The 27,274-nt window shown below is 40.3% G+C and overlaps 1 protein-coding gene across 3 annotated transcripts in view; it reads right to left on the reverse strand.

Moving 5' to 3' along the window:
* Positions 1 to 27,274, reverse strand: part of Slc12a6 (solute carrier family 12 member 6) — a 96,162-nt gene that overhangs the window by 41,002 nt on the left and 27,886 nt on the right. For 2 of the 3 annotated variants that reach the window (XM_050132084.1, XM_050132102.1), the window contains one exon: positions 1,296 to 1,340. The exons of the other annotated variant lie outside the window; for it this stretch is intronic. In XM_050132084.1, the coding sequence (XP_049988041.1) occupies positions 1,296 to 1,340 (45 nt within the window). The remainder of the gene's footprint in view (positions 1 to 1,295; positions 1,341 to 27,274) is intronic. 3 annotated transcript variants of the gene reach the window in all.

Consider the following 27,274-nt stretch of genomic DNA (forward strand, 5'->3'; position numbering starts at 1 on the left):
AGTAGATGGGGAGGCAGAGTTAAGGAGGTGGAGACGAGACCCTGGAAGGACCACCTTTCTTTATGGGGAGGCAGAGTTAAGGGGGTGGAGACGAGACCCTGGAAGGACCACCTTTCTTTATGGGGAGGCAGAGTTAAGGGGGTGGAGACGAGACCCTGGAAGGACCACCTTTCTTTATGCTCATCTTCGGTGCTGCTCGGCTTCCCACTGCCGTGTTTGCAGGAAGGAGTCCAGGCTGCAAGTGTATGTTTAGAAAATCTGCAAGTTTTCTGAGAGCTTATCAGGTTTTCCTATAATAAACAATCCCTAGGGAAAATTGATGCTCTTCTATACTTGTTTCATAGGGAAGAAACTGGAATACCTATTTTATAGGCTATCAAAGTCCACACTGTCTGTGAAGGCTTTTGGCAATTACATTTTTATTGATTTTATTCATCTGTTTGCATGTGTGGTGATGTGTGTGGGTGCACACATGCCATAGATGCTGTGAAGGAGTAAGGGCTTTCCTTCTTCCAGGCGGGCCCCAGGACTCAGCCTCAGGCTGTCAGGCAAGGGCTTTACCTGGTGAACACCTCACAACTGAATGGCTTCCAGCAATGAAAATGTGGTTCAACACAAACAATAATAGAGAAGTCTATCTGTGAGGTTCAAGATATTATATAATCGTATTTATTATTGTGCATGTTCATAAAGGGTGTGTGTTCATGTTTATATAATCGTATTTATTATTGTGCATGTTCATAAAGGGTGGGTGTTCATGTTTATATAATCGTATTTATTAATGTGCATGTTCATAAAGGGTGGGTGTTCACGTGCCACATTGTAGGAGTGGAGGTAAGAGACACTTGGTGGAGTTAGTGCTCTCCTCCTTCCCCTGTACATGGATCCTGGGGACCAAACTCAGGTCACCAGGCTTGCATAGCAAGCACCTTTACTTGATGATCCATTTTAATCTAACTTTGTAATAACTGTGTGTGGACATGATGTATGTGGGGGTAAAAGATTCTGTCTTTTTTTTTTTTCAATACAATCCTAGAAAAAGAAGTTCTAAGATTCTTTTAACTATAGACTATGTAAAATCACTTTTTAAAATGTAATTAAAGCTGAGTTTTAGTAACTAATTACAAAGACAGCTTCCTATAGCTTATCAAGTTAGAAATAAACAGAGAAAGACTTGAGAAGTGAAAAGTAAAGTGAAAGAATCCAAAGCAGCAACAGATCAGGGAGTAAGTAAGTCCGTTAGTAAAACAGGCTCGGGAGACTTAAGAGAGTCACTTCCCAGAGCAATACTATACCTAACAGCTGGCTGTGCTCCCCTGTGATGGAGTTCTGACTCGGGTCTGAAAAACAAACAATTGAAAAGGATAGAAAAAAATGAATGACCAAAATAAACAACTATTTAAAACTCAAACAACAAAAGTCAAACAAAGTATTAAGCAAAAACTTTTTTAAAAAAACCCAAAACGATAAAGAAGGGGTTAAAAAAAAGAAAAAACTCAATCAGAATGAACTACTATGAAATAATTATTACATTCTTCAATACATTAAACACTGAATTACTACATGGAAAAATCTCACATGTATCCCCAAAACACCTGAAAATGAGGATTCAGATACATATATTATCCACAAGAGTCAAAGGTAGAAACAGTCCAAGTTGTCCTTCAGCAGATGAATGAGTACCTGAAATGTGGTACCCATATGGGATGGAGTATTATGTGGCTATCAAAAGAATGGGATTCTGGTCCATGCTCTGTTAAAACACAGATGAAACTTTAAAACACTATGCTAATGGGGAAAGGCAGACACAAAAGATATGTGTTATGTGATTACATTTATACGACATATTGGTCACAAGCAAGTTTATAGAGACAAAAAATAAGTGGCCAACGGGAATGGCTGAATGAAGAATAAATATTATTGCTAAATGATCAGAGGTGCTGTTTTGTGGTGATATGAAATTTGGAAACTTAGGAGTAAGGGCAGGGAAGCACTGTAGATAACAATACCAGAAAATGCACACTCAAAACTGACTAAAAAGGTAAACCTTGTGTTGCAAATGTATTAAACAATAAAAAGTAACTAAAAATCATCACGCACATCTGATCAGGCAATGGCAGTTCATAAAACAGAGGTGTAACCTGTCAGGACCTGTGACACAGTCACATTCTCTGCCACAACTCAAAGGCAAGGCATAACCACAGCGTTCATTACTGACAGAATACTCCACTGTGAACTGAAGATGAAGTGACTAAGCTAGCTTTGATAAAAGCCTGTTTCATTGATAATCTGAAAGTGGTCACAACAAGCCAGATTCCTAATGCAAAAGAGATTGACAGCCACTACTTAACCATCAACCACTTGCTTATTTTAAGGACTTGAAAAGCATTAAGAGCTAAATATGGAAACAGTCCTAAGCTCCACTTTCCTTATAGGCTAAGTCTCCTGAGATGCTGAGAATTGCATCTGGTTTCTTGGAAGGATCTGAAGAATAAAAATAAATTTAGACCATGGTTCTGTGAACAATTAGAAAAAAATTACATCTTTAATTTTACTAATTTCTAAGTGAATAATTTTCTCTAATTATTGTGTCAGCAATAAGCTCTATAGAAGTAGCAGTGGGGTTTTTTTGGCCATAAGAATCACATTTTAAAAATATCACATTATTAATATTTTACACAAAATTCAAATAATATTCTCCAAGCTTCATAAACATGCCATATATAATTAAATATAACACTTTAAAGTAAAGATCCCAGGGGTAGGGACATAGCTAGTGGTAGAGAGTGGGTTGGCTCTCCAGTACTACAGTAAGCAATAATAACAAACATCTCCACGGAGTTCTGGGCTCTCCTCTACACTACAATATCCCTATACACTGTCATCAAGGAAGACAAAGTAGGCACCTTATTTCCACAATTAAAGTTTTAAATGCTAAATGGTCATTTTTATTTTAGCTACATTTTCAGAGAATTTTCTTCCTTAATTTGATTTTGGAAAAGAGAAATTTCAGGCTTGCCAGTTCAATGACAAATGGGCCAACCCATCAGCAAGACAGTCTCTGGCGTTTCAAAAATGGATCTTCTCATCTAAATAAAACATGCACAAGACCTGTACAAATTTCACCAGACAGAATTCCAGCAATGAAAGGGGAGGTGGGACCTACAACTGACACATGCTGGGAGAGGAAAAATCAATGTTCTCCAGTGGAGTGACACTGGGTAGATAGAGCAACCAAACCCTTGGGCAGGCCTCATGCTCAGCAGTAGCCCACCAACACCAGTCAGACTCCATGTTTTGTTTTGTGTGTCTGTGCATACACATGTGGTCTTTGGTTTTTCATGTTTTGTCTTTGGGGGGTTTGTTTTCTTTTCTTTTTTTTTTTTGAGAGAGAGAGAGAAGGGATGGAGAGGAGGGAGAAAAAACATAAATAGGTACAGAGGATCTGGGAGGACTTGGGAGACAGAATAATATGATCAAAATATATTATATGAAAATATATAAAAAGAAATCTTTAAAGATGAGAATTTAATCTGTCATGCACCGTTAACAGCAGAGAGAAAAATGTCCATGGGCAGTGCTCATTTCTACAGTTTTTTTTTTCCTTCTGAGGAGTCTTACTACTTTATTATTACCATGCAATAACTATTTTCTAATTTTCTGTCAAGAATTTCTTTTCTACCAGTTATAAGCTGGTTCCAGACCACAGCAATAAAGTACGTCATATAATTTTTATTTTTGGTTTCCTAGTATCTACGAAACCTGTGTTTATAACACACTGTAGTTTCTATGAAATGTGCAGTTGCATTATATTCTTCCTTAAACTATATACACACTTGAATTACAGAATACTCTATTGCTAAAGAACGCTAATGATCATCTGAGCCTTTCAGAAGCTACAATCTCTCCCTGGTGGAAGATCTTGCCTAGTGTTGATGGCTGCCATTTATCAGGGTGCCATAGGCAGGGTGGAGGGTGACGGCAGCTGTCAACAGCAAGACAAGGAATCTGTGATGATTGATCCTTCACAAAGTCTCAGGAGCATGTGACACTTTTTGACAGCATGGCTGTTGTTTTGTTTGGGGAAACAAAGTCTCACTTGGTAGCCAACAGAGGTCTCAAACTCAGAATACTTCCTCATTCTCAGACTCCAAAGTGCTGCTAATATGAGCATGCTACCACAGTTGGTGATTATTTGATAGCATTAAAATTGCAGAACTTTCCAAATTGGAGTCAATCCTCTCAAACGCCGTGAATGCCTTATTTTTCAATCTTTTCAGTAGTGTTTATTAATTATAAAAAATATGTTTTCTCACGTGTGTGGTATTTATTTAATCACATTCTCCCATGATCAAACTCATATATGTGTGTGGTATTTGTTTGATCACAGTCTCCTATGATCAATGTTCTTCCTTCACCCCTGCTCCCCCCCCCCTTGGCTCTTTAATTAATGGCCCCAGTAATCCACTTTCTACTTCATGTCTTAAAAAAAATCTATATCCCATATGGTGATATTTTGTTTGTATTATAACAAATAAAGCTTGCCTAAGATCAGAGGATGAAGCTAACCACAGTTAACCATAGAGGCCAGGCAGTAGTGGCACACATCTTTAATCCCAGCAGGAAGATCAGGAATTCAAGGCCACACGGGGCTATATGAAATTTAATCAGTTTAAATGAAAAACAAAGCTCACACCTTTAATCCCAGCACTACAAGGTGGAGATTAGAAGTGTTGTGGGAGCTTCTTCCATTCCTTCAGCCAATAGCCTTTAAAATACCAGCCCACTTGGGCAGGGTCTCTTATATTATAAACGCAGCTGTAAAGCCTGTACTCCCTCTCTTGCTTCCAGCTCTCATTGACAACTGCAAACTGACTGTTTTTTCTTCCCCAAATTCTCATTGCCCCACCTCTACTTCCTGCCTACTGGCCCCATGTATACTTCCTGCGTGGCTACTGACCAATCAGCATTTATTTAAAATACAAATGACAGGGTAAAGACCATTGTCGTAGACAACTGCATCCACATAAAGCCTAAGAGAGCTTGGAAAGAAATATTAGACATAAAATAATAGAGTTAAGCACAGTTTCTTGATTGCAGCACTTTCTTGGGTAGGCTCTGCTTGCTAAAGGCGAGTGCCCTCATTTAAGAGAGGCTTCTGGACTCAGCTTTAGCTGCAAAACCTTGCAGCTCTTTTAAGAGGTCCTGCCATGAAACACTTAAATGGTGTTGATGAAAAGCTGACCACATGCTTTTTGGTGGTGGCAGGGACCTTGAAACGCCATAGAGTCTGACATGAGGCTAGACTCTCAGAAAAAAAGCTAAGGAATGGGCTGGATCCAGCTGTCAAAGTCATGGCTTTAATCCTAGCCATATGGCTTAACAAATTAAAGACTCATGTGGTCAGAAAGAGAGTTATAGTAAAGATAGTTTCAGACAAAAAAAAAAGCCTCTAAACAGCTTACAGTATGTTTAAAAATATACATAGAAAAGAAAAAGGACAAAGTCCTTAAAATAAGAAAGGAAGGAAGAAAGGAGTAGGGTGTGGTGATACACACCTTTAATCCCAACACTTGGGAGACAGAGGCAGGTGTATCTCTACAAACTCAAGGACAACTTAGTCTACAGAGTGAATTCCAGGGCAGCCAAATATACATAGAGAGACCCTGTCTCAAAAAGCCAAAAATTAAAAATAAAAATAAGCCACATAAAGATGAAAAATACACAGAGTCTGGATACTGTATGTTATTGTGTTGTTGTTCAATTGTTTGATGGCTGAGGAAGGAGCAAAAGCTGCTAAAAGACATTTGATTATAAAAGTTGCTGGATTAATCATACATATATATATATATATATATATATGTGCTTTGACTTTAAAATTTAAGTCAAAAATAAGTTACTTCAGAGAAGAGGTTTTGTTTTTGTTTCCATAGGAACTGAGAGGCTGTGGATTCATTCTGGGCTAAGAAAAATCAGGTTTGATCAAGGAAGACCCCCTGAAGAATCTCTGATAGGAGCAAATGGCCCAGATGTCTGAGTTCTACATCCAGAACAGATTCAAGACTGCTGCCTGAGATGATCAAGCCTCACAGAATACTCCAGTCAGGACTTGATCATAATTCTAAATTTTCTTTAGGTCCCCATAAGATTATAAGCACAACCAATTAGCAGGAAGTAGCCTGGAAAACTATGCCCACATTCAAAAAAAATGGATTATGGATGTTTGCCTTTGTTTAGAATGTTAGTTACAAGTTCTTATAGATAATGGTCAGGAGAAAAGCTAAACAAAGGAGATTTGATTCAGAGTTCTTGTTTTTTTTTTTTTTNTTTTTTTAAGGGAGGAGTGCTGTGGGACAATGGTCTGTACCCTGTCACTTGTATTTTAAATAAATGCTGATTGGTCAACAGCCAGGCAGGAAGTATAGGTGGGGTGACCTGGAAGGAAGTAGAGGCAGGGCAACAAGAATTCAGGAAAGAAGAAACAGTCAGTCTGCAGTTGTCAGTGAGAGCTGGAAGCAAGAGAGCGAGTGCAGGCTTTACAGCTGCATTTATAATATAAGAGACCCTGCCCAAGTGGGCTGGTGTCTTAAAGGCTATTGGCTGAAGGAAGGGAAGGAGCTCCCACAGCAAGAAAGTGATATGGCTGGGCAGGGAGAATATAAGAGGGGAGGAGACAGGCGCTCAGCCCTTTTCGCTCTGAGGATTTTATAGAGGTAAGAACTCTAGTGGATGACTGATCTTTCAACTTTCACTCCCTAATATCTGACTCCAGGTTTTTGTTATTAAGACCAATCTGAATTCATGCTACAGTTCCACATATGGGAGAGAAACTGTACTATTTGTCTAAATCTGGCTTATTCTGCTTAACAAGATGATCTCCAGTTATACCCATTTTCTGCAAATGGTATAATCTAGTTCTTCACTGTGTCCATTGTGTGTCATATATACCACATTTTCCTTATCCTCATTTGCTGACAGGTATGTAGGCTGACTCTAGAGCTTGGCCACTGTGACCAATGCTACAGTAACACAGATGTCTTACCACTGCTCTACTACATTTGTGGTATATTTATCTGTCATCGTTTGAACAGTGTTCAAATTATGAGTGGGTATTATTTCAAGAAACCACTCTTGTTTACCCGTAAGAAAGCAATCCATTATTCATTAAAGTTTTATCAAACAGACATGCTCTCTGACTCTACTTCTAATCCTTACTTTCTTGCTGTTTCCGTAACTGGCTACTTCCTCACTTAGGTTTCAAACCTCAAACATGAGGGCAGGAACCAACTACTTTCAACTCTCCTGTTAGTGATGATAGATTAATCCCCCATGGGCCATAAATATTCTAAAAAGGCTTTCTATTTACCTGGCTCAGAAGTCTCAGAAAAATCACTCTGCACAATCATTACTATGGTAAGAAATATATTTCTTTGTGGCTTTGGAGCCTGTCCTGGAACTAGCTCTATAGACCAGGCTGGTCTCGAACTCACAGAGATCCGCCTGCCTCTACCTCCCCAGTGCTGGGATTAAAGGCGTGTGCCACCATAGCCCGGCGAAATATATTTCTTAAGAAGACTTGAAAGTCAAGAGTTATTCTTTGATCTATAAGCTGCAAAATGGATATTGTGTTAAGCAGGCATGAAAACTATTTTAATCTTGACCATCTCCATCAGAGTTCTTGGGTGATCAGTAACATAATTGCTAGCTTGAAAGGAAACTGTTTTTGTCCCCTTAGGATTAGGTCTCAACAGTGGGCTGAAAATATTCAGTAAACTAAGCTGAAACAAATACACTGCAATACCATTCTGGTTTTAGTTTCCTTTTCAGAGTACAAGCAGGATACACCTAGCATAATTTTTAAGGGCCAGAAGATGTTTGGAATGGCAAATGACCACTGGTTTTAACTTAGTCATTGGGTATATCAGCCCCTAGAAGGGCCAGCCATCCTCTGATGTCCTACAGGAGCCCCGGTTGGCATCTTCTTCCTGTGCAGGGCTGTGCTGTCTGTGCCCTGTAGCCACTTTCAGCGGTCATCTTTGCTAGAGCTTCTGTACAATTTGTTTAAGCATCTACATCAGAACCTGACGCTTTGATTTGTACTTTATGCCTTGGGGACAGCTTCTTTCTGTAAAACACACCAATGACCTCTGCTCACTCTTCTTCTGTACCTTCCTTTCCTCTTTTAGCTAAGGTAGGGCCTTTTGAGAATAAACAAAACAAAACAAAACAAAAAAAAAAAAAAAAAAAAAAAAAAAAACAATTTACCCTGACAAGTAAAGCCTTGCCCTATCAACATCAATGTTATTTTTGTTTTCTTATCATTTATGTCACTAGAGTTCATTTCCTGTAAGAAATTCTCTTTCAAATTTGCCACTTGCCTAAATGGTGCAAAAGGCCTACCTTCCAAAAAATAAAAAGTTCCTGTCCTCATGCACATAAAAATAAAAGAAAATTAATAATTTAGATAGTTTTAGTTCAATCCTCATCACTGAAAAAGAAAGTTTGTAATTTTAGCGTGTAAGTGTGATGTAAAGAAAGGTAACTAGAGAGGCTACCCTGAGTTAACTGGGCAAGCCTTTCTGAGGATGTAACCATTAAGGTAAGACCTGGCACAGGGGGCAAAAGGGAATTGTAGAACAGAAGGGGAGAAAGTAGAGGACAGGAGAGAGGAGGTTAGAAGAAGGAGTAGGGAAGGGATACATAACACTAAAGACCTTTCAAAAAAGTCATACGGAAACCTACTACAGTAGAAACTTTCTAAAATATATCTAGACACAGACATAAAATGAGTTAAAAATGGAGATACCCTGTTAACTGGACAACAATGCCACTAACAAATAAAAGCCCAGTCTCAGGAATGAGTTTCTTCCTTTGGAGTTTCTGACTAGTGGAGTGCCACAGAGCCCCCAACAGTACAGGCTATTTACTCTGATTCTGATGAGTCAGACAGTATTGCTGAATATATTGCATATTTGAGTCATAGAACACGGGGAATCAAAATCAAGCTGGTAGAAACTTCATCCCTCTGGCTCGTTCTCATAGTGCCAGGAGAAGAGAGGTAATCATCAATCATAACCCAGTGTGAATCCCGGCTGTTAAAATAAGGACGGGTCTGGCAGGAAACAGCGGTGTGAGCATCATGGGGGTCACCAACCCCATTCTGACTAGTTCTAAGGCAGCTCCCCAAAATAAAGCCTACACTTGACACCATTATTGAACCAAGAACCCATGTCTAGACAGGTCATAGGCCACAGAAGCTACTATTATTATCCTGTTAAATGGACACAGTATTAAACCAGCTCCTAATGACTTAAGATTATACCCATAGATCCATGCATTTCTCAGCCCTTAACTGAGAAACTTCTATCTGTAGTAGATGGTGACTAGCAAAGGGTGACTAACTAAGCAAGGTGTATACAATAAGATACACAATTAAAATGATAAAAATAAAATCTTTAAAAATGATTGTTTGAAATAGAGGAATGGCTACAGAAAGGCCTTATAAGATAGGAATAAGCAACAGGGCAGTGATGGCGCACGCCTTTAATTCCAGCACTCAAGAAGCAGAGGCAGGCCAATTTCTGTCAGTTCGAGGCCAGCTTGGTCTACAAGAACTAGTTCCAGGACAGGCTCCAAAGCCACAGAGAAACCCTGTCACGAAAAACAAAAACAAAAACAAAAAATGGGAATGCGCTTGCTACCTATGGGAACTTGTAATGTGCTAAGTGTAGTGAGCAGCATAGTGTTAAAAAAAAAGTCAGAAAATTCGGAGGCAGTCATACCCAAGTTCAAGAAGACCATGATAATATTACTTTTATTCTAAACATGATCTGGAGAAACTGGAAGGTTTTAAGAGGCCACACAACATGCATGGTTGGCAGTTGGATTGTAAAGGGAATAAGGACAGAAACAGAGGGTTGGAGAGGTGTCTCAGATGTTAAGGGTGCTTGCTGCTCTTACAAAGGACCTGGGTTTGGATCTTAGCATCCATAATGGTAGGCTCACAACTGCCTATCACTCTGATTCCAGGGGATCTGATATCATCTTCTGGCAAAAAAGAAGAGTAAATCCGGTTATCAACAGCACAGGCAGGGAGTGACAGTGTGGAGAAGAGACAGTGCAGGCAGTGGAGAAAGAGCATGGCCCACATGAGGCCTTCCAGGACAGTCAGGACTTCCGGGTTACTTTGAGTATGACAAGAAGCCACAGGATGCTGGAGTTGTTATCGAAAACAGACTGAATCATAAGTATGGAGGCATAGGAAGCATTGGTTAGAAGGCCGTGATGAACCAAGAGAAGAAAATGGCACCCTGAATCGGGTCAGAAAGTAGTGAGGATGATGAGTACCACATTATCATCAGAGCTGGATGTGAGGACCACAGAAGACCGGAAAAGGGCAAGTGTCCTAGCTCAAGAGGCCAGTCTTCAGTCATTTCCCAGGGCAGCGAGGTAGGGGAGTCTATGCAATGAACAGTAAGAGGCATGGATCTCTTGTTCAATGTGAGCTAAAAAAAAATACAGCAGCTACTAAAAACATTAAGAATTCAAATTCATTTAATGAGAAGCAATTCAAATGTCCACTGCTGAATGTATAAACTAAAAGTATTACATATATACAATTAAATATTTGGTCTTGAAACAGAAGGTAATTTGGATACAAACTTGTTGAATATTCCATTACACTATGAGCCCCAAGTTTTCGTTTGTGTTAATTAAATAAAATTAACCTTCAGTCAGGAGGTCTAGTTAACAACTAGTTGACAGAGAGCAATTATAGAACCTCCGAGGGCATCCGGGAGAGACGGAGTCACAGGAAATAGTAGGGTGGGGTTTGGAATGGTGCAGCCTTTTCTGGTTTGGGGAAGCGGGAAGCACAGGTCTTCCCTAGAGGCCAGCAAGGAGAAAGAGTTAGGCAGTTGCTCCTCAGCCTCTCTGAACTGATAGGTTCTCACCCCAGCCTCTGAATCTTGAAGAATCTTGAGTCTTATTCATAATTAGAATGATGGAGATTTAAAGCTACCTTTAGTGGCAGCGACAGGGCCGGTGCCTGCGGAATTAGAATTCTCTCCAGGTTGTGGCCTAAGTGGACAGGCTAAAGAAACAGGTCTGTAACCTCGGAGCCGCAATTGGCTGACTGAGACAGCAGTAGATTAAGGTGCAGCCACTGTGCCGAAGTTCACACGAACTAGAGAACGGATGACTCTTACAACGTGCTAAATGGAATACGTCCGTCACGTGAACACAACAGGCAAGCGTTGTATGAGTCCACTTGTCTCAAGCTCTGAAGCACTCACTCAGAAACAGGAATGATGGTTACTGGGGCTGAGGGAAGGAGAGTGGAAAGTGTACAATGACTCATACAATGCAAGCATTTCTAAGCTCTTTTGTAGAAAAATGCAGATACACCTAATAAAATTGAACTGTACATTTAAAAACTGAGCTGGGCGTGGCAGACTACATGCCTATAATTCTAGAATCTGAGGAAGGAGAATCTCAAGACTGAAGAAGCTTGGGCTACACATGATGAGAGTCTATTCAAAAGACAAAAATACATAAATGTAAAAGTGGAGTAAGATTCTATGTTACACTTTGTCACAATTCAAAAAGTAATAGCTGATGGTGATGATTTTTGGTTGGGGTGTTCTCTGGTGATAGGGGATTGGTGTGACAGGACAGAGACACACTCACTATGAAGCCCAGGCTTGCCTCAGCCTCCTGCATCAGCCTCCTGAGGGGTAGGATCACCTTAGAGTTTGAAAAACAGACCGTGGTCTTCATTCACAGCATTCACAAGTCTACAATAAGGGCTCAGTTTTGTTACTTGCAATATTTTCTATGTTCATTAGTCTTTCAGCAGCCCTGTTCCCCAGTCACCAGACAGTATGAGCTCACGACACGCTTCAGAGATGATGGCTCATGCAGCTTAAATAGAAAGCCACCAAAGCAGCCACAGATGTTACTAATGCTATTCCAGTGTTTCTGGAAAAAAAGCTGAAGGACCAAACTTGAAAACTGCCCAATCTAAGACTTTGGTTAACTTGGAGAATTCTGGCATATGATTTTAAGGACAGTTTTTGTTTTAGGATAAAACCTTAAAAACTGAAAAAATAAGATTTCCATCCATTGCTATCAGGACTGATATTTAAGTTAAGAAGCTGTGAAAGCCGAGACTGTAAAAAACTATTTACAGGGCTGGTGAGATGACCCAGTGGGTTAAGGTAATTGCTGCCAAGCATGAAGACCTAAGTTTATTCCTGGAACCCACACAGAGGTGGTCGTCCTCTGACCTCCCCAGTTACAGCACGTGCTTGTACACGAACAGTTCAAATGTATAAACTTATAAATGTTTACTATTCATCAATCATTTGTTAGAAGCCATTCAACTTTGCTGATTGAATTTACTATCATTTTACTCTTACCTGAGTCATAACTATTGGGCAGGCATATGCCTATCATTTCCAATTTTCATTGATGGCACCATTGGAACAATATTTGTATCCTTTTAAAATTTCATAACATTACCCCTCTCTGTCATAGATCTCTCATTTACTGTTGATCTAAATAAAGTTTTGCTGACTTGCCAGGTGGTGGTGGCGCGCGCCTTTAATCCCAGCACTCGGGAGGCAGAGGCAGGCGGATCTCTGTGAGTTTGAGACCAGCCTGGTCTACAAGAGTTAGTTCCGGGACAGGCACCAAAGCTACAGAGAAACCCTGTCTCGAAAAAACAAACAAAAAAAAATGTTTTGCTGACTTTTTCATGTTAGCTTTCAGAGAGATGCGATATTATCTCTTTAGGTACCATATCAATTTGTGTAATGTGTAATCAGCCTATTCACTTATATAAATACATACATCATGACAGTTTTGGAATAAAATATAGCAAACTTTTGAACAGAAATAACAACAATGGTTGTTACCCTTAGCAGTTATTAGAATATGGATATGATAAGACAGCAAAACTCAACATAAGAAACTGAAAACAGTGGTAGTATTTTATATTAAATAATAACACCCACTTGAAAATTGTTTTCATATATTTTCTTTAGTTCCCATAATAATCCTGTCATATCAGTAGGGAATGCATAAAGAAGCCAAAGCTAAGTTGGGTTCAATGGTCTGGCTAACATGTACAGAACGTAAACTTCAAAAACTAGTTTGATGACAAACAGAACAAGAAAGAAACCAAAGAAACCACAACCCGGCCCTTAAAAATATCCTGGAATAAATCTAGCCAAGGAAGTAAAAGATTCATACAATGAAAACATTGAAGACACTGAAAAAAGAAACTGACGCTCCCAGAAGATGGAAAGACCTCCAATCTCCATAGATTTGATGGAGATTGTGAACATGGCCATCCTTTCAAAAGCATTCTTTTGATTGCAATCCCCGCCAAAAATTCCAATACAATTCTCTACAGAAATTGAAAAAGCATTCTTTTTGGGGGGCGGGGGTTGAGACAGGGTTTCTCTGTGGCTTTGGAGCCTGTCCTGGAACTAGCTCTTGTAGACCATGCTGGCCTCGAACTCACAGAGATCCACCTGCCTCTGCCTCTCGAGTGCTGGGATTAAAGGTGTGTGCTATCACTGCCCAGCTTGAAAAAGCATTGTTAAATTTTATATAGAAATAAAAAAGATCCAGGATAGCCAAAACAACAGCAACAAATTGCTGGATGTGTCACCACCCCAGATTACAAGCTGATTACAGAGTTATAGAAAAATAGCGTGGTAGTGGTAAAACAACAGCCATTTTGACCAATGAGACAGAACTGAGAACCCACATGCCTACAGCTACCTACTTTTTTTTTTAACAAGGAAGTCAACAGTACACACTGGAAAGAGAAAAGCATCTTCAACAAATGGTGTTGCTCAAACTGGTTTGCTCACCCTGCACAAAACTCAATTCCAAATGGATCAAGGACCTCAACATAAGACCTGATACCCTGAATCTGATAGACAGAAAAGCAGGAAATACTTAATGACTGAGGCAGAAAAGGACCTTCTGAGCAACATCTCGATATTGCAGCCATTAAGACCAACAATTAATGCATGGGACTTCATGAAGCTAAAATGTTCCTGTACAGCAAAGGACACCATCATTTGAGAGAAAAGGAAGCCTACAGGATGTGGAAAAAGTCTTTAATAGCTATACATAAAACAGAGGGTTAGTATCTAGAATGTATTTCAAAAACTCAAAAATTAAACAACACAATTAAAAATGGGGTATGGTACTAAACAGAAAATTTGCAAAAGAGGAAAAATAAGTGGCTAAAAATGTTTTAAAATTTAAAAAAGATGATGACAAATGCTAGTATGAATATGGGGAAAGGGAACTTACTCACTGAGGGGAGTGAAAACTAGTGAAGGAACTGTGAAAGTCAAGGTGGAGGTTCCTCAAAAGAACTGAATCTAAATGACCCCGGCATACCACTCTTGGGCACATACCGAAAGGATTCTATCTACGGCAGAGACACTTGCTCACTCACAATGGTCAGGGAATAGATAATGAAAATGTGGTATACATATACAGTAGAATATTTACAGCTATTAACAAAAATGAAATTATGAAATTCACAGATAATTAGATGGAGCTAAAAGCAATTATTCTGAAAGAGGTACCCCAGGTCAGAAAGACGAATGTCACATGTTTTCTCTCATTTGTGGATATTAACTTTGAATCGTCAGATATGTGTGTTTCATTTTGGAAACACCCAGAAAGGTCAGGAAATTACTAACAGAGAGAGATTTTCAAGAGAGAGAGGAGAGAGAATGCATTGGTATAAAGGGTTATAAGGGAATCATGGAACGAAAAGGGATAAATTGGTGGAGGGCAAAGACGAATAATACTGGGAGGGAGAAATAACACCAAAGACTTCAAAAGAGTTGTAATGAAACCTACTACTGTATCCTAAAATATATCTAGACACACAAAATGGGACAGTATTCCTACTACATACCAGAGACTAACAAATAAAAAGTCCTGTCTCAGTTGTGGATTGCTTCTTTTGGAGTTGCCGGTCATTGAAATCCCACCCTCAAATATAACAGGGTTATATAACAAATATATAACATCACTCATGTTCTTGGTTATCCTCCCGAGTTTGGCGGTAAGACACTATTGCCAAAGACATCACATGTATGAGTCACACAGAATATAGAGAGATCAAGCTGGTACTGACTTGGAAGCTTCATCACTGTAATGATCTGTCCTGTCTCTTTAAGAGACAAGCCACGCCCACTCCCTCCCCTGTCCACTGAGGCAGGCAGATCTTCCTTCCTGTTGCAGTCTGAGTCTCTTCCTTTTCCATCTCTCCTCCCTTCCTTTCTCCCTCCCTCCCTCCCTCCCTCCCTCCCTCCCTTCCTCCCTCCCTCCCTCCCTCCATCTTCCTCTCTCCCTCTCTGCTCTTCTCCTCTTCTCCCTTCCCCCTCCATAACCCACTAATTAAATGTCCAATCTCATTCTGCATGGTGTGCCTATCTATCTNCCTCCCTCCCTCCCTCCATCTTCCTCTCTCCCTCTCTGCTCTTCTCCTCTTCTCCCTTCCCCCTCCATAACCCACTAATTAAATGTCCAATCTCATTCTGCATGGTGTGCCTATCTATCTGTCTCTTGCCTGCCTCTGCCATGTGGCTTGCTGCCAGGGACCAGCCGCCTTCAAAGACCTGCTTGGCATGGTCTCGTGTACTGTCCCTGCCTAGGACTGACTGCTCTCAGGATCCGCTGCTCCCTGCCTACCACCACATGGCCTGCTGCCTGCTGCAGCTCAGGGACCTGCAGGGTATCTGCCACTGCAGCTACTCGGGGATCGGCACCATTTTTTATTAATTCATTTCAATCACTATTAGCTAGTTCACAGTGCCAGGAGGTGCCATGCATGCTACAAGAAGAGAAAAGCAATCATCACTCATACCCAGATATGAATTCTGTCAGTTACAAGTATGACTGGCCTGGCAAGAACTGCCCACTGGTACAGTAGTGGCATGAATGTCATGGGAGTAACTAACCACTTTCTGACTATATCTAAGACCATTCCACAACATGAAGCCTACCCCGATACTATTATTAGACCAACAACCTGTGGCTAGACAGACCATAGATCATAGAAGCTACCATTATTCTGCTAAATGGACACAGTATCAAACCAGCTTCTAATGGTTTAAGATTATACCCATATCAATGTATTTCTCAACCCTCATCTCAGAAGCTTCTATTTTCAGTAGAGATGGTGACTAACAGAGAGACCCACAATTGGCCATGGTGCAGAGAATAAGAGATTGTATAATGTTCAGCCCTAAATAGAACAGACATACTGCACGCTCCTCTCCAAAAGCTCAGGGATAATTCTGGAGTTGGGAAGAATGTGAGAACCAGAGGCTGGAGATGACTACAAGAAAACAGTGTCTTCTGGCCCAGCAGGGCAGCTGATCTGAACTCACAGTGTTCGGACAGGATACACATGATCTGCACAAGCCACACTGCATGGAGAGAGGAGGTGGGCACATACAGAGCAGAAATGGGCCATCGTTAGATGCTGGGAGAGGAAGGGGCAGTTTTCTCTAATAGTGCAGTCCCCGGTTAGTTTACCATACTCTAGAATATTAGTGCAGCACAAAATAGCCTTGATAGGGAAGAAAAGAGATATAAAGTTGCATGGGAAGGGAAGAGGAGTTGGATCTGGGAAGAGCTGGAAGAGGGTAGGTGAACCAAAACATGTGAAATTCTCAAACAACTAATAAAATATTTTCAAACAGCCATATTATAAAATAATAACAATTATTATCAGCCCCTGGATTATGACTTTCCTATTACATTATGCTAGTTATAAATTTTGATATAGGAATGAATTATTATTAATATAGGTAACTTCATTACTAAAAGACAATATAACTAAGGGTAAAAAATGTCATATGAAGCACTGATGAATAATATTACAAGTCATAAAAGAAGCTACCTAATATGGTATGGGAAGACCATATGGTGCCTACTGTAACCACGTTCAGACACACTTTGTACTCAGATAAGAGGGCCTCATCCCATATCCAAAGAGCATGGCCAAACATAAGAAGCGGAAATTCCCAAGTCACAGAATCCAATCCAGATCCAGAAGGAGGATAAAGTTAGGAAGACACACACAACAACTGCGTAGAGGAAAACGATTCTGTGCAGTCTCCAAGCTATTTTACCTGTGTTAATACTTCTGATTATTAACACAAAGTTCATAAATATTTACTAATGTAAATATGAAGAAACATTCAAAATATTTGATATTATTTATTAAGTTCATTTTTATATTAGACATCATGATAATTTTTAGCTGTGATTTTTAAGCTTCAGGATGTGATTCTACTTTCTTGCCCCCATCCTGACATTTATAGTAGTATATTATTTGTGTTTTAATAAATAAAGTTTGCCTGAAGAGCGGAGGGCAAAGCAGATACTAGTCAGCCACACAGGCCAGGGAGTGGTGGCACACACCTGTAATCCCAGAACTCAGAAGACAGAGGCAGACAGATCTCTGTGAGTTCAGGGCCACCCTGGGCTATAAGAAATTGAATCTGTCTAAAGGAGGAACAGAGTTCACACAAAGGTGATCCCGGCCCTTGGAATCACAGGCCTTTAATCCCAGCACAAGGAAGGTGGAGACAGGAGCAATATAGCTGGGTGGAGAGAGAAAGATAAAGGGGAAAGAGACAGGAGCTCGGAGTGTGGAGTCTGAAGATTCATGGAGAAAGAATCTCATCCTTTTGGTCTGAAGATTTGATAGAGGTAAAAGGTCTCTCTAGTGGTTGGCTGCTTTGCTCTTTTCTGATCTTCAGGTTGAGTCTCAATATCTGTCTCTGAGTTTTTATTATTTGTGCTACAGACATTATTATGATCAATACACTCAGAGTTGAAATACTATATCAACCATAATTTTAATGTGTTGGAATTATCTTTAAATATCTTTTAGAACTTGCTATCCTTTTCTTAGAGCCTATGTATGGTTGGCAACAGTATCTAACAAGATTAGTGATACATGTACTGCATCTGCTTTTAATTTTTACTGTACTCATGGCACACAAGCTGATACGTCACTTTATGACAAATCTTCTGTTAAAAGTGACTTAAAGTAAAAATAAATAAAATGTGAAGATGATTCATAAAGTTGGAATGATAAATGAATAAATGTAGTCTCTAAATGATTGAATCTAGGCAAATTTTCTTACCATTATATCAAATCTGCACAGCAGTCCCATGAGGAAGAATTATTACCATGTTCCTAAGAAACTAGTTCTGAGACAGCTAAAAGGATATGATCAGGGTGGTGCAAACCATGAAGATAAGACAACAGGGCAGGGTCAGGCCTCAGCCTGGACTTTCCGTTACCTCTTCTGTAGCCAGGGGTGCAAAGATCCAGGTAAAGAAGGATGGGCTGAGGCAGTGTCAACTGTAGTCAGGGATTTTCTAAATTCTTTTTTTTGTTTGTTTGTTTTTGTTTTTCAAGACAGGGTTTCTCTGTAGCTTTGGAGCCTGTCTTAGAACTAGCTCTTGTAGACCAGGGTGGCCTTGAACTCACAGAGATCCGCCTGCCTCTGCCTCCCGAGCACTGGGATTAAAGTCATGCACCACCAACCATGGCAGATTTTTTAAAATCTTAAAAACAATAAGGGATTCAAAATCAGAGAGAAAAAAACAAACATAAATTGTCTGGCAAGTTTGGATCACATTAGGAAACATCTTCACACAAATAGAAAATGAGAAACAACTGAAAAATTCTGAGTAAAGCTGGAAAAATGAAAGCAGATTTTTACAAAACAAATAAAATATGAGAATTAGATGAACACTAGATTTATTAGAGACAGACAGGATCGTCACACTTATTCTGGGTCCTTGTAATTCATCCATGCTAACAACAGCATCTCTGTTGGGTGGTTGTAGCACATGCCAGGAACAAGCAAACAACAACAAACCCAGCATCTCTACGGTATGCTCCAGGACAGCAATAAGAGTTATTGTGAGATTATGTTTTACTGTGCTGCCCAGGCTAGTATTAAACTCTTGAATACAACTGATAATCCCACCTCACCCTGCATGTGCATCTGCACACCAGAAGAGGGCACTAGATTTCACTACAGAGAATTGTGGGCCACACCATGTGGTTGCTGGGAATTGAACTCAGGACCTCTGGAAGAGCAGCTTGTACTCTTAACCTCTGAGCCATCTCTCCAGCCCCTATAGGCCAATCTTAGGGAGGCCTTTTCTCATTTAGGGTCCCCCTTCCCAGACAGATATGTTTAGGCTTGGGTCAAGTTGACAAAACCAACTAGAACAAATGTCATATCCGTAATCTCATCTACCTGGGAAGATGTGGTAGGAGGATTGTGAATCTGAGACCAGTATGGCACATAATGAGACTCCGTTGGTATGGTTTTTAAGAGGTGACTTTAGAGGCCAGGTGGTGGCAGCGCAGGCCTTTAGGCAGATCTCTGTGAGTTCGAGGCCAGTCTGATCTACATTGTGAGTTTCAGGCCAACCAATGCTACACAGAGAAACCCTGTTGTGAAAAATCAAAACAAGGGGAGGAGGAGGGGGGGGGGGGAGAAGGTAAGGTACTGTATGGGCTATTTCTGCACTTGTGTGGCAATGTAAGGGAGAAAGGTCTGCTTTGGTACAGTTTCAGCTTTAGCCCAAACTAGTAGGAAAGCAGAAATGTGCTGACGTGGGATTCCCCTCTGTATGCTGTGAATGTTTTATTGCCATTGGTTAATAAAGAAGCTGCTTTTGGCCAATGGCTTAACAGAGTAGAGCCAGGAAGAAGATCCAGGTAGGGAGCCAATAGGCGGAGCCAAGGGAGATGCCATGTAGCCTCCCAGAGGAGAAAGACGTGGGCTGGCAGCATGAACCCTGCTGGTAAACCACGAGCCTCATGGTAATACACAAAATAATAAAAATGGGTTAATTTAAGATGTAAGAGCTAGCTGAAAGTACGCTTAAGCTATTGGCCAAACAATATTACAAATAATATAGTTTTTGTCTGATTATTTCTGGTCTTGGTGGCCCGAAATGAACAAGCAGCCTCCGCCAACAATGTGTGGCTGGAGCACCTTGCAACTCGTCAGACCAAAAGATGGAAAATTTGTGCCAGAAGTAGGGTTGGGCTATAACCCCTAAGGGCTCCCCCACCCCAGTGACCACCTCTACTATCAATGTACCCCAAACAGGGGAACCACAATATTTCAAAACAGCACCACTAGTTCAGGACCAAGTATTCAAATATACAGGCCTGGGTGTGTCATTTCACATTCAAATTATAACTTTGTGTTTCATGGCCATCTCGTAAGACAAAAGGCACTTAGTCATAGTTCCAAAGTCCCCATAACAGTAACAGTGCCCATACTGTTCCAAAGTCCAAAGTCTCTTCTAAGGGCCTGAGGATCTCCATGCTCAACATTCACAGCACATGGTAGCATTGTTTGGGCATTTGAGTAGCATCACCTCTTTAGCCCTTCATCTGCAGCCCATGCGGGCTTTCTTGGGAAAGCTCTACTTTACTCATGCAGTTTTTCTTGGCACACGTTCCATGGCCCTGACATGTCCAATACCCTATAGTTTCCACGGCAGCTTACTTCATACATTGACCATGCAGGGTCTTCCTGTAGGAACTCTAGTCATACAACATATTGCCCAGCCTCATCAACATTTTTCAGGATCTCCAGTCAAAGTGTCCACAACCCATGCCTACAAAACCAGCACCACATTGATGACACAGGTTTGACTACCTGTTGTGGTGATAGCTGGGTCCCCTTCAGCACAGCAACAGTGGCCTCGGAGACCCTGCACAGCTGAACAAGGGAAAACATGTCCTTCAGTGGTCCTGGTAAATAAAGGAAACCCCAGGTGCTACGCAGCCTCTGTTCAGACACTTTCCCCACTCCTCTCAAATGAAAGTTTTTCAAATAGATTTGCATTTTGACTCCCAAGCCCAAAGCCTTGTCCCTAAGGCCCCTTTCTTATAACTGCACTAATCACCTGAACAAATATAGCTTCTTTGTCTGTACCAACCTTCTTTAAGGCTGTTACTGTGTTCATTTTTCCTTCTCATACTACAATTTTTCATATCTTCTTGTTCCACTTTTTATTTTGAATTTCCACTGTAGTTTTCTATAGGCAGCTAGTAACAATCATGCCCCAGCCTCAATGTTATTCAGTCTTGAAATTCCCTCCACCAAATTAATTAGCCCACGACTTTTAAGTTCAGGTTCACTTAAATTTTCTGGACACACACGGCAAAACATAGCCAGATTCTTTGCTAGGATACAACATCAATGGCTTCTTGTTGAGAGATATTTGTACACTGTGTGAAGATGCATTGTTGTGAGCGGTGTAATAAAAAGCCAAACGGCTAATAGCTTAGGCAGGAGGTTTATAGGTGGGACTTCCAGGCAGAGAGAGAACTCTGGGAAGATGAAAGGCAGGATCACCAGCCAGATGGAGAGGAAGCAGGAGGTGCAGGACAGAAGAAAGGTAATGCCACATGACAGAGCATAGATTAATACAAACGGGTTAATTTGTTGTAAGAACTAGTTGAAACAAACCTAAGCTTTCATAATCAATAATAAGTCTCCATGTCATTTATTGTGAGTTGGGGATCCTGACGAGAAAGTACTACTACAGCCTCTATCCCAATTTCCCTTCAAAAACTCATGAACGACACTTTTACTGGCCACATTTCTCTCCCCATTTTGCTCTTCTGACCCTTGATCACAATCACCCCAGTAAACCCTGCTTACAGCATTCAAAGGCTTTCTCATATTGCACAGCTCCACACTCTTCCACATTCTTCCTGCTACACAGTTCTAAAAATTCTACAAACTACATGGCCAGGTTTATCAAGGCTCCACTTTCCAGCACCAGCTTTCTGTAGTAGAGACTTCTGCACCACTGTGACCCAAACACTGAACACAAAGGTTGGTTTTGTCTCACAGTTTCAGACTTAGTTCATGATGACAGGAAAGGCATGGTCAACTCATGGTGGTGGCAGTGTGTGCTGGAGCTCCTCACATCATGGTGGACCAGAAAACACAGAGCTCAAGCAAATGCAGAACTGGGCTATAACCTTCAAAGGCTCATTCCCAGTGACCCAACTCTAGCAACCATAATTCCCATCCCATAGCTTCCATAACCTTTTAAATTAATGCCACCAACTAGGAACCACACGTTTAAATGCCTGACCTGGTTGGGGGCATTTCACACTTAACTCTAACAGGAGTTACAGTCATTGAGGACAATAGTGTGAACATTTTTATATTTTAAGAACATTGATTCCATGCCACAGACAGAAGACAATTAGGACAAAAATTCCTGCACCCACCTTTGTTTTCTTGAGGCTACCAGCACTTGTCATCCTCCAGCAAATGAACTTAAGCTCTTTTGAAGCGACAAAGAAAAAAAAAAAGCAAGCTATCTCGGGAAACCAGGCAGTCAGCAACAGAAAACTATTTAGAATGAACAGTTGATTGGACGAGCTAAATAGAGATTCTGCAGCAGTCTCTTGAGCCTAAAAATAATAATGAGAACACATTGGTGCACGCCTCTGTTGCACCAGCTAATTGCTGGGCTTCCAGAGTAGCGATAGTAAGCCTTACAGAGGAAGTGCATATTTTTCTCTAGCTAAACTGACATAGCATCAAACTGCCTGAGAATAAGTAATGGATGCATGTTCAGTCCTACACAAGACTTTTATACCATTCTCTGTAAGGCCCATGGAACCTTGTGGAAAACAGTAGTAGAATCTAAAAGAGCTGGAAGACAAAGAGAAGGGCTGTAATATGCCACTTTTTGGAAAAAACAGTCACCCCAACCTCAAACTCAAAGCAGTTGCAGATTCCTACACGGATCGTGCAAAAGAACAGGCCTGTGAACAGTCAGGATGGATGGAGGAAGGGCTCAGGCGACCACACCCCTCACTGAAGAACTACTTGTCAATGGGCTCAGGTAGAGAGCAGAGAGGGAGGGAAGAGAGTCTGTGTCAGTCAGTCATTGCCTTCAATTGTGTTACCCACTGGAGATTCCACCAGGCTCTAAGGAATAGTTTCCAAGACAACGCTCACACAGATGGCTCTGGTTAATTTTGGCAGGACACAAAACCAACCAAAAGTCAAGAATCTGGGAAATGGACTAGGAGGGATAAGTGTATGTCAGGGATCGGGGGAAGGGGCGGTAATAGAGGGCAGAGAGAGTAATCACAAGACATTATATACAGGCACAGTCTGGCATCTAACCTCTGGGTTCAAATGATCCTCCTGCCTCAGACTTCTAAGCTGTTGGGACTGCTGGGTGGCATCAACATATCGTTCTAATTAAACACTTAAAGATTCTCTGTGAAGTCTATAGATTTATAGACTGTCTTGTTTCCAACTACTCCCTTGAATGTTAAGTTCCAGAAAAAACAATCGAAGAAATGAATATATTACAGAGTTGGACTCAAAGGGTATTAACAAAAATGTATAAATACCAAAATAAGTATGCTATATAAAAGAAGATAATAAATATTCTATTATTCTACTCATATAAAATTCTCACAAATGCAAACTAGTGGATAGTGACAGAAAACAAAAACAAAAGCAGAAACAGAAAAAATAGCTTCTGTTCTTGAGACAGGCAATTTGAGCTGCAAAGGGCACAGGGAAACTTCTGTGAGTAATGAAAATGTTCGTTATCTTGATGGTGGTAAGTGTTTCACAAGTATATGTGTGTGTGAAAATTCATTATTATAATACATGCAGGCAATTTATGTCAACTACATCACAAAAAACATTAAAAGAAATAATGATTAGGGAAAACAGTTTCAACATTTTTAAGAGGGGGCTGGCATTTATAAATACAAAGAACATCTAAAAAAAAAACAAGAGGGAAAAGATACAGACAAAAATTTGCTGGAATTTTTGGAGTTTGAAATTTCCTACAATAAAAAAATGCTTTTCCAAAAATATTAAAAGTCTATTCTTCATCCTTTTAAAATTCACAATACTCCTGAAGTAAAAATATAATTACAAAATCAAGTATGTTCGTGTACTCCAACAACTTCAGCGTCTGGGAGGCTCAAGTAGGAGGACCTCAAGTTCAAAACCAGCCCTTTGCACAGCAATCAATCAAATAAAACATACAGATTTAATCAAAAGCAACTGCAAGTTGAGACACAGTGTTGGGTATGTCTGCCTTCCAACAGGGACCTAGCTTATTATATGGGGTTTACTGGGTTAAAATCGCTCATGCTTTTGTGTATTTATGTGCCCATATTCAATTCCCACCATGTCTGTGTTATAGCTATAAGAGGATTATGCTATTGAAATAAAAATGCCTAGATAATTTCAGTAGTACATGTAGTTGTTTCTTGCTTTTTGTCTCTTTTTTTAAACAGGTCGCACACGCTCTAGCTCTAGCTCAGGTTGGCTTTGAACTTGTAGTGATACTGCAGCACCAGCCAATCACACCCTGCTTCCATTGGTTTAAAGTTATGCTAAAAGTCAGATATTTTACATTGTCCTATCCTCCCACTAGTCCTTGGCCTTTGAGTCTCCATCTCACTGGTGTGTGTCTTCCTACAAATGCAAGGAATAGAAAGATATTCTGGGACAGTCAGGTTAAGCCAAGTTTCTTGCTTGCTCAGCTTTCTCAATTTTTGGCATCATTTAGAAGAATACAGTATATTTGGAAATAATCCACACCAAGGAAAGGAGCAATGTAACTATGCAAATGTTGAAGGAATGTACTTTCGTTTAATTCTGAGGAATTCATGACTACAAAAGAAATAGAGACTTAGAATCAGTAACTAAGAGAATACATCAGCCTAGTAGTAGAAAAGTTTCAATAGTGGTTGATTATTATTACATATACATAGATGTACATATATAAACACACACAAACATGTGGGAATGAAGGCAGGGGACCTGGGAAGGTTTGGAGAGAAGAAAGGGAAGGGGCAAATGATCTAATTGTATTTTAATTAATATATATTAAGTTTTAAAATCTACAATGTATGTTTAGCTAGGGAGTAACAAACAGTACATTGTTGGGAGGAAGGAAGGTTTTGCCACTGTACAGATCGAAGTCTGAGTGCTGCACCTGCCACTTACGTAGCCCTGATTTCCCAGCACCTCACTTTCCTACCCTGACCTGATGCAATGGCTGCCTGCATTGGTTGTTGTCGGAATTAAGTCAGTGTTGTCAGCCACCCACCTGACTTGGCAATGGCAGCTGCTATTATGACCCTAATGCCGATAATAATTTATATGTAATATTTCTTTCTCTTTCAACTTGTCAAAACCAAGAAATACTAGTTTCTTTAGAGTTTACCAGCTGATAATCTCCTTCTCTGTATGTCTGAATTTGTACTGAAATTTGAAAATCTTTCAAGTTTGAAATTTCATGGTGAATTTAGACTTATTTGGTCAAAAGTTTTAAAACGTGGTATAATACGCTAAAATTATACATAATATATTCTTCACTCTCAATTAATATTGAGTATAAAATATAAAAATAATAAAGCAACATTTAAAATCAAATGAGTATATTTGGGGAGTTTTAATTTTGGATACAGGGTTTCACTACATAGGTTCTTACCTCAGCTCTCAAGGACTGTGATTGCAGGCATGCAGAACCACACCCACTTGTGTGTGTATTGTTATAGAGGTTTTATCTTTATAGAGTTCAATCTGTTTCAATCTGGTATGTCTCTCGTGGGGCCAAAGTAGCAAACAGTGTATGAAGGTTGGGAGACCAAGCAAGAAAATCTACGAGAGAGAACTTCTAACAAAGCAGTGGTTACATAGTGTAGAAATGGAGACGGGCAATGTTCAGGACTGAGAATGTAATATCTCAGACTCACACAGTATTTGAAAGGGTAGAGAGCTGTAGGGAAACACATTCAGGTTTGTAGTCCTTCACCTTTTCCCGTGTTCTGTGTACGTGTGGTATTGCATGCGTGTGGACATGCATGTGGACGCCTAAGATTGCAAGGTTGCTGAGCCAAACCCAGACCTCACCAAAGCAGCTAGTCCTGCTGGCCATACAGTGTGCGCTGGAGATCCAGCTCTACTTTCTGACGCTAGCAGGCACGAGAACTCTCGAGTTCTTATTCAACTTGCAGAGCGAGCACTTCAACCATTGAGCCACTCCAAAATCTCCAGCTCCAAAGTCTGAATTTGTGTTCCTACCTACAACAAAATCATGACAAAATAATTGCAGAAATATCTGAGGAACATGGGAAGTCCTTCTGACAGTTCTGGAATACTGGAGTGAAGTATGGGAAGCAGAAAAACATGTCCCATCCAGCCAGTCCCAAAGATAACTTTTAACCCAGATTTTAAAAGATGCAGAGCTATGTTTCTCTTCTTAAAAGGAAGAAGAAAAACAAAGCTTTAAAAATTTATTTGAGACAGGGTCTTATGTAGCCTAGGCTGGTCTGGAACTTGTTATGTAGTCCAAGATTGCCTTGAACTCAGAGATCCCTCTGATTCTGCCTCTGCCTCCTGAGTGCTGAGACAGAGGTCTATGCTACGTTACCCAGGCTGGGGATGCAGGTTTATACTCACTGCAAATCTTTCCTCCAGAAAATAATCTACACAGAGACCAATCTGGAGTTGTCTAGTTCTACGTATTTTAATTTTAGTCAGTAAGGAGTAGTGAAAAGCCACATTTAAAAGGATATTTCATAGGTAATGTACAACTCATATTTAGCTAACAGTTATATCTTGTGAGTTCCTAAGACTGAATCTTCACTTAACGGAACTCTCACAGTATGACCTTCTAGCATGTGTATTCCTACTGTGTTCCATGTTTGGAGCTGCCGTCTGTAACAATAGAGGGTGTTTTCTCTGCTGTGATAGGTCCATATCTGAGACTTTCCTTAGAGTTCTATTTCCATCCCAGAACTCCAACAATCTGCTATCTGTGTCTAGCGAGGTACACCTGGCAGTCTGTATTTGCCTAATCCACAGCTGCTTTAAGCTGATCTGAGGAGCAAGGAGATTTACAGCAATTATTTAATGACAATATTTATATGACCCTAATATTTAAATCAAGAACTGAATGTAGCATACATACCTGATTAAGAAAACACAATAAAGAATCAAAATCTGTGCAGTCCTATAGAATAATTTTTTATTTATTGGAGATTCCGCCTCACTATACAGCCTAGTCTGGCCTCAAACTCATCCTCCTGCCTGAGCCTGGGATTACAGGCTTGTGTCATTATACCTACAGAAAAAAATAATATATGCTTAATAATCCTGTCAAA

The sequence above is a fragment of the Alexandromys fortis genome, unplaced genomic scaffold (genome assembly GCF_014885135.2).
Source record: "Alexandromys fortis isolate MF-2015 unplaced genomic scaffold, M_Fortis_MF-2015_v1.1 scaffold_6, whole genome shotgun sequence".
NCBI classification, from domain to species: Eukaryota; Metazoa; Chordata; class Mammalia; order Rodentia; family Cricetidae; genus Alexandromys; species Alexandromys fortis.